Source organism: Parasteatoda tepidariorum, chromosome 9, assembly GCF_043381705.1.
Source record: "Parasteatoda tepidariorum isolate YZ-2023 chromosome 9, CAS_Ptep_4.0, whole genome shotgun sequence".
In the NCBI taxonomy this organism is placed as follows: domain Eukaryota; kingdom Metazoa; phylum Arthropoda; class Arachnida; order Araneae; family Theridiidae; genus Parasteatoda; species Parasteatoda tepidariorum.
Window position 1 is genome coordinate 26,180,948 of NC_092212.1, and position 15,167 is coordinate 26,196,114.

The window sequence follows — 15,167 nt, forward strand, 5'->3', positions numbered from 1 at the left end:
ATATATATATATAATTCACATAATTGACTATGCTCATCGCGTATATATTAACTTTCATTGAATAGCAATGTAATCTTTATTTATAAAATGAGTCCATACTGTGCAGTAAAATACCTTAACACGTTCACACCGGGGTGACCCACCGGTGGGTCACGCTAGATTGTCTCATCTTGGCAGCGCACTGGAGTAAAAACTGGTAACAATAAATTTCCTTTTTTTAGTTTTTTTCCGGGAATAATAAAAATCCATAACTACCAATTGTTTTTAACGGATGCATTTTTAATTTTGAATTGCTTCTTCGCGGTGATAAATTTACTTACAGTGAATTGTTATTGAGAATAGATTAACTTCTCCCGAATATTATCTAATATTGAAATAATTCTTCAACCAGTATTTTCTCTTTTCCCGTACCAGTGTTTTCACTTTTCCCGGCGTGAACGAGTTAATGAAGCCGAATTCCCATTAGAATCAATAAATATTTTGAGATATTAATTCACCCTCATCCGGTCGTATGATCTTACGGCGTCAATTCTAGCAAAGAAGTCTGGATATCACATGACATGAAAGATTAACTGATAGTTACTTGGAAAAAAGTGGACTTATCTTTTGGAAATGGCCTAGAAAATTTGTGTCCAGGAGCTCTGCTCTATGTATATAATTTGTAAATAGCTTTTTAACTTTCTTCCTCAATAAAAGCCTAGAAAAATTATTATTTTGTCATCCTTATAAAAAAGGATATTGAATTACGACTGCAAATATTATAGACTACGATATTATGATAAAATGAAAGATTCAGCTCAAACGTACTGCACAAAAACACGGAGAGAAATCATCAGAGAAGTCATTACATATATATACCATATAAATTCAGTTTTTGAAAGCCTTTTGCGCGATGAAATTTCTCAGTTTATTTTCCTGAAATGAACATCTAAAAATCTGTCAGAATGTACTATTGGTATCTAAACATCTTCCGAAAAATGACGTAATTTATTTACCACTCTTTCCTTGAAAACAACAAACATGTTGAGAAATTCATTGCTTATATAGATAAACATGCTTTTTTAAGCGTAAAAAAAACTATCCACAGTCGGAAAATTTTCTAAAAGTGTATGAGAAAGATCGAAGTAACGAAATAATTTATTTAATTTATCTCTACGAAAAATATTATTTGTAGAATAATGGAAACATATCCTTTGTTGAACCCAATCAATTCACGTCTTAAAATGAAAATGAAATACCAACTATGAAATTTTGGATGGCCTCGCAAGTTATTTGCCATCATGTTTTAAAATTTGTCTAGAATTGTGGCAACCCAATAAAGAGGAAATCTTGAAATAGAATTTCGATTTTTTCCCCTTCCATTTTGCAAATGTACTATGATTTCTACTACAAGTCTGGTGACAGTAAAAATTTTGACTATTTTCTGGTAAACAAGTAGAATATATCGTCATTTTATTGCCATTTTTTCCCGTTCCGATCCTGGTAACTGGAAACAGAATTCAGGACCATTTTGATCAAGGGATAATTTCCGACTTGCCTAGATTGCCCAAATTTCAACAAGAGCTTAGTATACGAGTAGCAGTTCATCGTCAATCAAAATGTTGACAAGTATCGCATTAGTTAGTGCGTTCAAATTTTAACTGGAGGACAGTGTCGAATCTCAACGCAAGTTTTAATAGTTTTCTGACTTAACCCCTTGGGGACGGGTGATTCAGAAAAGCATTTGTACAAAATCAGAATCAAGTTGCAATTAAATAAAAAGCGGTAACTTAAATGTAGTCGTTGCTAATTTGACAGACTTACTTTGCTTTTTCTCTAATTATTGTTAGTTTAATCATATATATAATCAATGTTAGTTCAAAGTATAACTAAATAGTTTTATTTTGAACAAAGTAACGGTGAATTAAATAAATCAAACAATTATAACTCCGCCCACAAATAAACTGCTAAAGAATTACTTTGATTACCAGTTTTATCTTTTTATCCTGATTGATACAGTTTCATGCTGTCACGTATTTGTGACAGTCGGCGCGAAAGGGTTAAACCAGGGTTCCCGCGAACCTTGAAAATTTTGAAAAGCACTAACGAAAATAAAATAAATGTCGAAATTCTAATTTCTGTGTAACCACGACTAAAAATTGTTTTCCAAAGAATGTCCTAGTCATTAAAATCCAAGTTTCTAAACAACTTAACGATTAAGTGGTATCTTAAAATAAGAAATATCTTCTTGCATTAACTTAAAATTACTACCACTACTAAAACTTTTCAAGGACTGCGGGAGCCTGGTTAACGAACAGAAGTTCTTTCACCGTTTTACTATTAAGTAGAATTATTTATCGTCAAATGAGATTTCGACTATTTTCCGACTATCTTAGATTCAGGGCTGAAAGTCCATATATATCAAGACGGAAAAGAGTAAAAACTGGTAACAAATAAATTTCATATTTAACCTTTTTTCGGGAATAATAAAATATCCATAACTACCAAGTTTTTTTAGCGAATAGAATATATATATTAAATTGCTTCTTGCTCAACATATTAATAATTTCATAAACTGTTTATTAATACAAATAGATTTATTCTTTCCAAAAATTAACTATTATTGAAGTAGTTCTACTAACAGTGTTTTCTCTTTTCCGTCTCGCTTTCAGGCCTGCTTAGATTGCCAAAATTTCAACCGGAGTTCTGAATTTACTGTCAATACTATTTACAATTTCATTCTTTAGGTTTTTAAGAAGAATATTATGAATCAGTTATAATAAGGATATAGCTGATTTCCAATATTTTTCTTAATAGGTCAGGCACCATTATATTTGCGTCTTTTTTTATAAAATTTACAAGAATTGTAAGTAACATTTATTTTTGTTTCATCGCTAATATAAATTCGATGTCTTTTTTCTAGTGAAACAGGAAAAAGAAAGTAAAAAAAATACTATGTTTTTCAAGTGGACCGAAAATGAAGAAATATTTCTATAGTTTTTTTTCATATCGCTTTCGTAGAAAGCAATCACTCCTGATCACCATTGAAATTTCCTGCGTGTCTAACAGAGTTATACACACTAAAATTTTTCTCTCAAGGTGTTACGAAGAAAATATTGAATTTTTAACCGCTTTAATTCTACTTAAAAAACAACGTAGAGTTTGGTATTTTATTTCATTTGTCCGATTTTTATGTTTCTCAGAATCCTTATTACAGCTGCTTGCATTTGATTGAATTATCTACTGATTTCATTTCTAAGTGTCTATTTTTCCGATCTCAAAGATTGTTAAATAAATACCAATAAGCCTATGGTAAATGAAAATGCCTATAAGCTGAAAGATAATGGGATCGTGAGGAATATTTTTATAAGAAAATAAATATTTAAGTTTACTTTCAATTAAATTTTATCTCAGTGACCCAAATACGCCATTTTGACTTGTTTACATATCAAATTTGTCACTACATTTAATTTTTTAAAGAGCCAAGGGAGTTTCTGTATCACAGTTGCCAACGTTTATGATCGTTGGAAAAAAAATCTGCAAAGCAGTAATAAAATGATAATTAAAGTGAGAAGATAATTTTTTTAAAGCAATGTACTTCGCCAACAGTTAATATGTCTTGCCCGTCTGGTAAACCGCCACAATGGTAAATTACTACAAACTAAATTTGCAAATATTAGACAGATTTTGGTAGTTTTTAAAAGGTTTTGCATGACATATACGAAAGAAGTGGTGAAATATGTAAGCCTACGAATTTTTTAGAAATAGTGGTGGATAAAAATCTAGTAAATTGAATTTATTAAACCAATAATTAAGCACATTTCGAATAAATCTTCTGCAATTCCATAAAAAGAGTCCAAATTTTATAATTCTATATCATGTTACACGCTGTCCGCAAGCTGTTTTTCGCGGCCTATGCGAAAGGTCAGCGTCAGCCACCGGTGGTTGACGCAGCCTAAATGTGATTTCAATGTGAGCCACCGGTGGCTGACGCGGCCTAAATGGAAAATCTAGAGTCAGCCACCGATGGCTGACACGGCACTCAACCAGGGTTGAAAGCCCATATATATCAGGACGGAAAAGAGTAAAAACTGGTAACAAAAAAATTTATTTTTCAGTTTTTTTCGGGAATGTAATAAAAATCCATAACTACCAATTGTTTTTAGAGGATACAATTTTTATATTGAATCGTTGCTCCGCTGAGAAAAAATTAATTACCGTGAACTTTTATAGTTGAGAATAGATTAACTCCTCCCGAATATTATCTAATATTGAAATAGTTCTCCTACTAGTATTTTCTCTTTTCCATCTCACTTTTAGGCCTGCTCTCAACGTGTTAAAAACAGAACCAAACGCTATTGTATCTTTATATTTGAAATAATGATTTGTAATGAACTAAATGAGGCGGGTACTTAGTTTACAGCAGATAAGGGGTTAACAAACTTCTGCAATTGATTACTACTATTGTAAAAATATTTTCATGATCGCATTTTATGTAATTCTTACACATATGTATGTAGACTTGCGTGTTCATTACAAAGTTCGGCTTATTAGTCCTCGTCAAAAGGAAGCACAAATCAACATAAATATAGACCCAGGGTTCTAACCTGTTAATTTCACGCTACAGTGCATTTGGCGTAACAGTGGTACTAAATTTAGAGAGAAGTCCCTTCATGGACGTAGTAGCCATGACAAAGTTTTCGTGGTTTTCCTCACCATGTACTGCAAACACGGGTTAGTTCCATCAAGAAGCTTACCACGAGGGATATTTTGTCTCATTTCTTAATCTAAGAGTTCCCTTTTCTTCTAGGTTGGGATCAAAATTACTAGGCTACGGAATTATACAGTGATAGTTCCAAATTCAGAATTGTTGTTCAACGTCGGTAATAAAGTAAAGTAAAAATACTTAGTGTCATGTACTTTTCTCATGTTATAAATTATTAACTTAGCTAAAGCAATAACTACTTACCATTTTTGTTTCAAAAATATACTTTTACATCACCTTGTGGTGATGTAAAAGTATATTTTAATATAATATAAATATAACTGCTATTTAATATATTTAATATGTTAAATATTTAAATATATTAAATATTTAAATATATTAAATATTTAAATATATTAAATAAATAAATATAAATATATTAAATAAATATATTAAAAATATATTTTAGCATAAAAGCGCAATCGCAAGATTCAGAGAGGAATAAGTTATTTAATTTTAATCATGATTTTCTGAAATTTTTTTTTGTCCTATGTAAACCCAAAGGAAGATTTCTTTTAACTATAATTTCTTTTGCAGTTGTTTTAAAAACGAATACGTAATATATAAAAAATAATGTAGTAAATATTATACTCACTTTCTCTTTAAAATTCATATTATCCTTAGAAACGGGAAAAAAAACCTAACAACAATCCTGAAAGCGAATACGGTATGGTAAAGCGGAGAAGGTTTTAAACATGCAAAGTAGTCCGGCTTAGATTCAAAGATTTCCACACAGTGGAGAAAAATCTAGTAAGGAATACTTTAGCTAATTAAAAAAAAAAACGTACAAGGAAGAGTGTTAAAAAAAACCCCGAACGCTGTAGGATAGAGTTAACTTAATTAAGAGGTCAATTCGATAATTGGTTAGAATTACAGTTACAGTTAAAAACATAAAAACGTACCATCCTTCTGTTACTTGGCTCAGAGCGAGTTGACATCTTTCCACAAAGACTTCCATTTAACTTTTAGTAAAGCGAAGGACTGAAAATGACACATTGGAACCAATAAAAAATTTACTGGCGAAAATCGGCAGTGTAAAAACATTATATTAAACTACCTAAGATGTTTTCACAGCTGATTTTTCTGTTTTATTGTTTATTTTATGAATCTAACAGACTATTGGAAAATATAATAGTATGGTGCGCTAAATTTAGTTCAATTTCTATTGGAAATCTGTATGTGAGTTTAAAGATATTTTACTTACAAACGTTTTATAAAATAATGCCAATTTATATATTCTTGAGTATTTATTACTCTTAAATAACAATTGAAATATTTATTAAAATAAGCCTAACAATTGAAGAAACAGCTGAAATAATTATTAAATTAAAATAATTTAACTCAACCTGTTTTTCAACCATTTCGGTAAAGTGAACCTATTGTTCGAAACTGTATAGAGCAAAAATAGAAAATTCTTTTTCTTCTGTTTCTAGTGAATCAACATATGGACAAATTTTTAATAGAAAAACAAGCTCAACCAAGCCATTAATTAAAATAATTTATTAAATTAAAATTATTTAACTCAACCTGTTTCACAACCATTTCGGTAAAGTGAACCCATTGTTCGAAACTGTGTAGAACAAAACTAGAAATTTTTTTTCTGTTTCTAGTGAATCGACAAATGGACAAATTTTTAATGAAAAAAACAAACAAACACAACTGAGCCATTAATTTTCTTGACAACGAGAAAAAATCTAATCAGTAATACAACAACAACTCGTATTATTATTTCTTTGAAATACATGTTTTATCTTAAATCTAATTTTTTTTACATGCATTTGTTTTTGTTTGTACGTATGCCACTTTTTTGTTTGTGGCATCCTTGATATGTCTCTTCGATCCCCTGGGGGGTCATGAACTCCAGGTAACCCATTAAACCTTCAAGGTTCTCGTAATTCGAAGGAAAAATGGATTTTGAATATCATAAATGTAATCAAAGCACAAAGAAACAACGTGAATGAAGTACACAAATGATACATACATACCCTCCAACTGCTACGGAATTTCCGTAGTTTCAGAAATCTTCTTTTCAGACGGTAGTAAAATTAATGTCTTAATATTTAAAAAAAATTAATTTTAGCGTAACTTGTCCACTATTACTTATAAAAGTGCAGGCTATAGGGCTAGATTCTTAAGTTCTGATAAAAGTTTTATGAGAGATCCATTTGCTTTAAAAATTTCTACTTTGGTTCGCTACCACTAGAAAGAATTATTTTCAAAATCCTCATAAGTTGGAGGGTATGTACATATTATAGTTTCGGTTCATTAAACAAGAACCTTCCTCAGTGTCTGAATACCAAATGGCAATCGAAAAGTGAACTGATTTTTTTGACTATCCTTTTTTTAATTTTAAACAAGATCCTTACTCAGTGTTTGAATATCAAATGGCGATAGAAAAGTAAATAGATTGTTTGACTATCCTTTTTTGACTTTAAACAAGAACCTTACCCAGTGTCTGAATACCAAATGCCAATAGAAAAGTAAACTGATTTTTTTTACTATCTTTTTTTTAAAATTTTAAGCAAGAACCTTCCTCAGTGTTTGAATATCAAATGCCGATAGAAAAGTAAACTGATTTTTTTGACTATCCTTTTTTAAAATTTTAAACAAGAACCTTCCTCAGTGTCTGAATATCAAATGGCGATAGAAAAGTAAATAGATTGTTTGACTATCCTTTTTTGACTTTAAACAAGAACCTTCCCCAGTGTCTGAATACCAAATGCCAATAGAAAAGTAAACTGATTTTTTTGACTATCCTTTTTTTAATTTTAAACAGGAACCTTCCTTAGTGTTTGAATATCAAATAGCGTTAGAAAAGTAAATAGATTTTTTTACTATCATTTTTTGACTTTAAACAAGAACCTTCCTCAGTGTTTGAATATTAAATGGCAATAGAAATGTAAAGGGATTTCCTGACCATCAATTGATATCTAGAAACAGAGGAAAGTACTTAATTAGAAAACCGAAACTATAGTATGTACTATTTTTCCTCTTTATTTATGCTTTATTAACGCTGTTATTGCTTAAGTTTTTGTAGCACAAATGATACTCTATAATCCTTTCGGATAAAATGGAATTGATAATCTACAGCTTGAATTGCATTTGTATGCTAGCAGACTGTTACCTTACAAATTCAAAAATTAAAAATCAGCTTACCTCATTTTTCAGTTCCATTCATGAGCTGTTAGATATTCATGATCATTAAGGACTAACTAATGTTTGGAAAAGTTAATTCAAGTCGCTGTATTTTAGTATTAAATACTTCATTCCAAGCACGCTGAAGATCATTAAGTGAGAATTAGGCATGATTCAGACAGAGGACATGACTAACGTAAGATTCAAACAATATAACTTCAAAGACAAATAAATAGAGAGATAAGTTGAAAAAGTTAAACAACTATAAGACCTAATCAACGCAGTTTTATCATTTTCGAAAACTGTAAAATGTTTAGATTTACAAATGAATTGTCATACTGCATTTTCTTGATGCAACTAATATTAAAAATTATAATTGATTTTACATTCAAATTGTAAAATATTCACAGTTCGTGGTAGTTTTTTTTAGAAAGTAAACTTGCTTTCGAGGGGAACATAGGAGTTATTTTCTAAGTCAACGTTGAACAGCTGATCTAATACGAGTATCAATGTTCATTTCCATAGCATTTTAACTTTGAACCCAACCCATAAGACAAGGGAATTCCTGAATCAAACATTGGGACAAACTAGCCTCCATGGAAGACTTTTTGATGGAACTCACCCGCATTTGCGTTACATGGACAGGAAAACCATGAAAACATCCCACGGTGAGCCAAGCGGCTCAGAAATTCTCAGCCATGATCTGTTTACCACTGAATAGAGTTTACATAAGTACTGAGATCGGTGCTTGCAGGATTCGTTTCAGCCAGCCACAGCTGAGGTTCAAACCTGGGACACCTCATTCTGAGGGGAACGCTCTATCTCCCAAACCACCGTTTCTCGCATTGGAGTTATTAGTGAGAAGACATTAACAAATTTTTTAGACTTGCGGAAACCTCGAAATTTCAGAAAAATTGAGCCAGAAATAATTTACAAACAAGACTGCAAACTTCAATATTTTTATCAAAATATTTTATACAGTGGTAAACAATTAAAAACTAAAGCGATTGGTAATTTTAACAACATTTTAATAGCTTTACCTAGTGAGAAATTGAACAAAGAGGCATTTTATATGAACTTTTGACCATGTAGTGGTGTGGAAAATAACTTAAAATCAAATTTACGTAATAGCATTTAAATATAAACTTAACAATTTCTTTAACTTAACAATTTCTCTAACTTAATAAACTTAACAATTTTTTTTCTCTAAAAAATTATCAAGCACCGTACAAGTATAATTGACTCCGGGTGGTTGAGTGGTAGCGCTTTGCTCTCCCGTGCCACAGATTATAGGTTCGATCTTCGGGCCGGGCAAGGTTGACTCAGCCTTTCAGCCCTGCAGTGGGTCGATAAATGAGTTCCAAGTACGTTTGAGAACTAAACACTGGGGATTATGTGTTCGGCTGACCACCTAACCGGAACACCTGCTCCTGCACGCCAGATCCCAAGGTCAAGAAAACTGAAATGGGCACAGTAGGCCTTGGCCCTCTATGGGCTGTCGCTCCACTGGGATTAGTTAAGTACAAGTACCTCATAATCCCATTAAATATAGAAAAGTGGTTTAGAAATTATGATATTTTTTCCCATTTTTCTAGTTGCAATAAGCTAGTTTTGACCACTTATTAGGTAGCTTGACTCGGCGGAGAAGGCCATCTATACATTAAATCAGGAAAATCTGTAAAGCCTCACGGTGGAATGGAACAGATGGCAAAGACTACTTGGGACGGCCTTTGACATATAACAGGCTGCAGTACCTTAAAAAAAAGAACCTAGTTTGACAACCAGGATAAAGTGATTTTATGATTGAGATAACTGCACGGTTCGCACAGTCCTTATAAAAAAGCAGGCAGCATTTTTCTTTAAAAAAAAAACGGCGAATTTCTTTTTACAAGCTTTTATTTTAATAATCAAAATTTAAATCCAAAGATTTTGTAACCAGAGATATAATTATCTAAAGTTATTAAAATGTTGTGATGATTGCGAAAATAAATTTTTTTTTGTCTCACTTTTACTGCTGATTTTGTAATTTTTTAAGCACCGTATGAGCCCTTGACATATGTGTCTTTAAAAATTGAGTGAAAACTCGTGTTTATGTATTTTATAAGAATTTTGTCAATTAAACGTGGAATTTATAAATTTTTAAAATCAGATCATTGTTCAGAATTAAAGTCAAGCTATGGCGCATATAATAATAATCCAATCATTAATCACACGAAAACTTACAACCATAATTTTTTCACTTATAATAAGTGAATAATTTACTTATAAGTCGTTACTTATAATTCGTTACTTATAAATTCACTTATAATTCGTTAAATAAGTTATTCAGCGAGTTTCCGATTCTCATTTATTGACTTCAGGTACGGAATATCAAATCTGAAATAAATTTTGTAAGGAACGATGCAGATTTTTTTAAAAATGATAATAATTTTTTTTTCTCTGATTGTATAAGTATATAAAAAGCGTATTGCTTTATATACATGCATATACACTTGTCTTCTTCTTTAGAAATAACACTTCAAATAAAAAAAACCATAGGACATTAATGTATCGCATAATAATGTGAAATACACCGAAGAGCCATTACATTATGACCACCCTGCTAATAACATGTAGGACTATCTTTAGCCTTCAAAACTGCTAGCACCCGCCCTGGCATTGATGCCACAAGGTTCTGATAGGTAGTCTGAGGTATCTGGTACCAAGCGCTCACCAACTGGTCCTGCAATTTCCTCACATTGCGAGGGGGTAGCGTGGCAGCACGAATTTGGTTTTCCAAGTAGGACCACAAATGCTCTACTGGATTAAGGTCAGGTGAATTTGGGGGCCAAGACAGGACTTGAAAGTCACTGGAATGTTCCTCGAACCAATCCATGACGATTCAACTCTTATGACATGGTGCATTATCCTGTTGGTAGACACCATTCCCCGCAGGAAAAATTGTTGCCATGAATGGGCGAACCTGGTCTGCAACTATGTTCAAGTAGCTTACAGACGTCAGGGATTGTTCTATGAAGATTATGGGTCCTAATGTGCCCCATGAAAATATTCTTCCTGGGCGAGAAAGCATGAAAACCTGGGCGAGCCCATTTTTATAGATGGAGGGTTGTCATAATGTAATGGCTCTTCGGTGCATATTATCGCATTCTTCTTACCACGAATTACGTAGCAGAAAAGTTAAAGCACTTGGTATTCACTCTAGTGAATTTTAAAATATCCTAGTTAGGATTACATCATCAAAGTGCAAGAAACCTAAAAGCTTGTAGAGAGAAACGAATTGCAAACGCTAAAATATCTGAGACCCATTAAAAAATCTCATGTAAAAAAAAAAAGTGTTTTCTGGTGTAAGAGAACAACTGGCCGGATGAAGCCTCCACACGGTTTTTTAAAGGTAGTCCGATCAGACCACTACGATGGTAAACCACATTACGAAAGAGCCATTTAATGGAAAATCTATTTAAAAAAATTTGAAAGTGGTTTCAAATATATATCTAAAAATTTGTGTAATTTATGAATATGATAGGCTTGTCTTATTTATTAGTCAATCACTACATGTTCAATTATCAAATACATTCCACTCAATTACTTTTAAAATAGAAATCGGAGGATAGAAGTGGAGGGTTTCTGATTTAGGAGGCGATGATGAAGCTGGTGCATCAATTAAATATTAGTCTGATTAATTAAATGTTAGTTTGTGGTTCCATTTTGCAAACCTTTTTGATTTCATCCTTGACAAATATTTTAACCATGAGAATATATCCAAAGAGTAGTCAGTACAGAAACACCTTGCATAAAATTATGAGAAAATGTGATATTTTTTTTTAGAATAAAAAACGAAACAAATTTTGAAAACAAAGCACGAAAAATGTTACATTTAACAAAGGATTTAAGATAATTCAATTCCTACTATTAGTTCTCGCTCTTCCTATATATATTTATATATCTTGTTCAAATTTTCAATCGTTAATAAAATACTTTTTATTCATCCACAGAAGTTCAAATACAATTTTTAATACTTCTAGTGGGTGAAACTTGATGTTAATACAGTTTTTTTCAAATGTTAATTAATTAATTAATTTTAGTTCTATATGGGGGAAAAATTTCTCTTATATAAGATATTTAGCAGGATATAAATTTAGGAATAAATACTGTCAGTGGCAAAGCGTGTAGATGGCTGGAAAAAATTTTTAACAAAAAAAATAAAAGTCCCAACTTGCTCCGGACAGCAAATATGCATTTCAAAGTTGTAGTTTATCAATTGTAATTCCTGGTTTAATAAATTAAATTTAGTAGATTTTTATCCACCACTATTTCTAAATAATTCGTAGGCTTATATAATTCACCACCATATATTAATGTCATGCTATACCAGAGATGCCAAATGCTCCGGAAACACCAAAATAATTAAAAAAACGGTAAATAACTACACACTAAATTTTGCAATTATTTGACAATTTTTTATTGCTTTTTAAAAGGTTTAGCATGATTTCAAATTCTTAAGTGGTAAATAATATAAGCCTACGAATTTTTTGGATATAGTGGTAGATTAAAATCTACTAAATTGAATTTATTAAACCAAGAATCACAATTTATAAACTACCACTTTAAAATATTTATTTGATGTCCGGAGCAGGTTGGCATCTCTGCTATACCTTATAAAACGTAACCAAAAATAATCAAATATTTGTAAAATTTACTTTGTTGTTACCGTTTTTTAAAATTAATTTGGCGTGTCTGGAGCAGTTGGCAACTCTGGTCCAATAACTAAAATAATCAAATATTTGTAAAATTTACTAAGTAGTTACCGTTTTTTTAAAAATTATTTTGGCGTGTCCGGAGCAGTTGGCAACTCTGGTCCAATATGGAAAGGAATATTGCAAGGAAATTCGCTTTCTATTTTACCTCTTAATATTATGATACAGTCATATGTACATACATATTTTTGTAAATTGTAACTATTTAACAGAGATGCCAACTTGCTCCGGACAGCAAATATATATTTTAAAGTGGTAGTTTATCACTTGTGATTCTTGGTATAATAAATTCAATTTAGTAGATTTTTATCCACCACTATTTCTAAATAATTCGTAGGCTTATATAAATCACCACTGTTTAATACTTATGTCATGCTATACGTATTGAAAGGTAAGCAAAAACAGTCAAATATTTGCTATATTTTCCTTGTAGTTATTTACCGTTTTTTTAAAATTAATTTGGCTTGTCCGGAACAGTTGGCATGTCTGATTTAATAAAAAATAACTAAAATAAAATTTTCTTTGTTGATCTAAGCAGGAATTAACTTTAAATTTTTTTTTATATTACTTGTTTATCAATAAAATATGAATAATTAGAATAATTATTACTTACTTTTACAGAAAAGTATTCACCATAACAACTTTAAACACAAATCAGCTCTGAAGAAACAAGAAAAAATCTACCTGATGCCAAGAGGATTTGTCTAGTACAATTGCCAAAGTGAAATTTTGCTATAAAAATCTCGTTAAAATTAATAATAAAACGCTAGTATTACACAAGCTTTTTTTTTGCTGTAAAAATGAAAGAAAAGTATTACAGCTTAGAATACTTTCGGCTTACTTAATTAACACTTTTGAATTTGTCTAGGAGCATATGAGGTGCTTAGCTTTATATTAACTCTATATATTTTCACCTGAGTAAAAACCCATTATAGGAACATAAAAAGTTAAGTGAATTTATTTTATGTGTTTTCTCGAAAATACCTGATTCACAAGGCAGTCACCTTCATTTTGTTTCACTTTATTTATACTTTGTTGGGAAAAAAAAGAAAATATGTTAACAGTAAATGATTTCGTAAGTGTTTCAATAAAAGTATTAATATTTATTTATTTTTTGAAATTATAAAGCAATAAAAAAAGATAAATTCGATAAAAAGTTAAGTAAGAAAAAATACGAGAAAATTGATTAAATAGATTAGCATAATGTTACGATAAAAAATGAATGTATTTCTTTAACTATTTGATGGCACAATAATAACATAAAATTTTTTGACAATTCAATATTTTTTATTGAGTACAACAGCATAGTCTTATCACGGATTTATATAATATAAAATTTTTAAAATAAGTTACGTGTAACTAATTAAAATGTGCGTTAACTTAACTTATTAACTGATAAAACATACTGGAAATAAATTAAGCAATAAATACAACAAATGGTAAGAATTTACACAGATTTGTTGCACACAATCGAGCGTTTAATGCCCATAAATTCAAAAAATTGGCAAAAATGTGTAAAAATCGAAACAAAATATTAGATATATTTATTTAATATACACAAGATACAAAGCAATATAATTCTAACTAATTTATCAGATATAGAGCAATGTAATTATATCTTATGTATAAGCTACATAGCAATATGCATTTTAATTAATTTTAATTTTTAATTTCTGAGCAAAATTATTTTGATTACACGTTTCACAATTATGGAAGTAAAAGGAATAAAAGAATTCTATCTATCTATCTATATATAAATCTCTCTCTATATATATATATAAACTAAACTAAACTAAACAGTGGCACGACAGCCCATAGAGGGCAAAGGCCTTCTGTTCCCATCTCAGTTTTCTTGACCTAGGGCTCTAGGGTGCAGGAGCAGATGTTCCGGTTTAGATGGTCAGCCTAACGCGGAACCCCCAGTGTTTAGTTCCCAAGCATGCTTGGTACTCATTTATCGACCCACTGAAGGAATGAAAGGGTGAGTGAACCTTGCCCGGCCCGAGGATCGAGCTCAGGACCTGTGGCACGGGAGCGCGAAGCGCTACCACTCAACCACCGGGAGTCAATTATGCTTGTACAGGACTTGATAATTTTCTACGCTTTTTGGAGAAAAAAAATTCTAAGTAATTGTTAAGTTTATATTTAAATGCTGTTACGTAATTTTGATTTTAAGTTATTTTCCACTACGTGTTCAAAAATTCATATAAAATGACTCTTTGTTCAATCTCCTACTTGGTAAGGCTATTAAAATGTTGGTAAAATTATAAATTGCTCTAGTTTTTAATTGTTTACCACTGTATAAAATATTTTGTAAAATGCGTTAAAGTTCGCAGCCTTGTCTGTAAATTATTTCTTGCTTAATTTTTCTGAAATTTCGAGGTTTCCTTAGGTCCAAAAATTTTTTTAATGTCCTCTCACTAATAACTCCTGTGTGAGATGCTGTGGTCTGGGAGATAGAGTGTTCCCCTCAGAATGATGTGTCCCAGGTTTGAAATCTCAGCTGTGACTGATATATATATATTTTCAATCGT

At 31.0% G+C, this 15,167-nt stretch overlaps 1 protein-coding gene across 5 annotated transcripts in view; it reads right to left on the minus strand.

Moving 5' to 3' along the window:
• LOC107452446 (carcinine transporter) overlaps positions 1–15,167 on the minus strand; it is a 76,659-nt gene that overhangs the window by 53,973 nt on the left and 7,519 nt on the right. Inside the window, exon 1 of one of the 5 annotated variants that reach the window (XM_043041844.2) lies at positions 13,247–13,509. The exons of 1 other annotated variant lie outside the window; for it this stretch is intronic. Coding sequence is in view for 3 of the 4 variants with exons in the window: in XM_043041839.2 (XP_042897773.1) it covers positions 5,647–5,682 (36 nt within the window). In the remaining variant the exon portion in view is untranslated. Of the gene's footprint in view, positions 1–5,339; positions 5,562–5,646; positions 5,732–7,900; positions 8,106–13,246; positions 13,510–15,167 lie in introns of those variants that run through there. 3 more of the 5 variants (XM_043041842.2, XM_043041839.2, XM_043041843.2) reach the window with 3 other exon arrangements.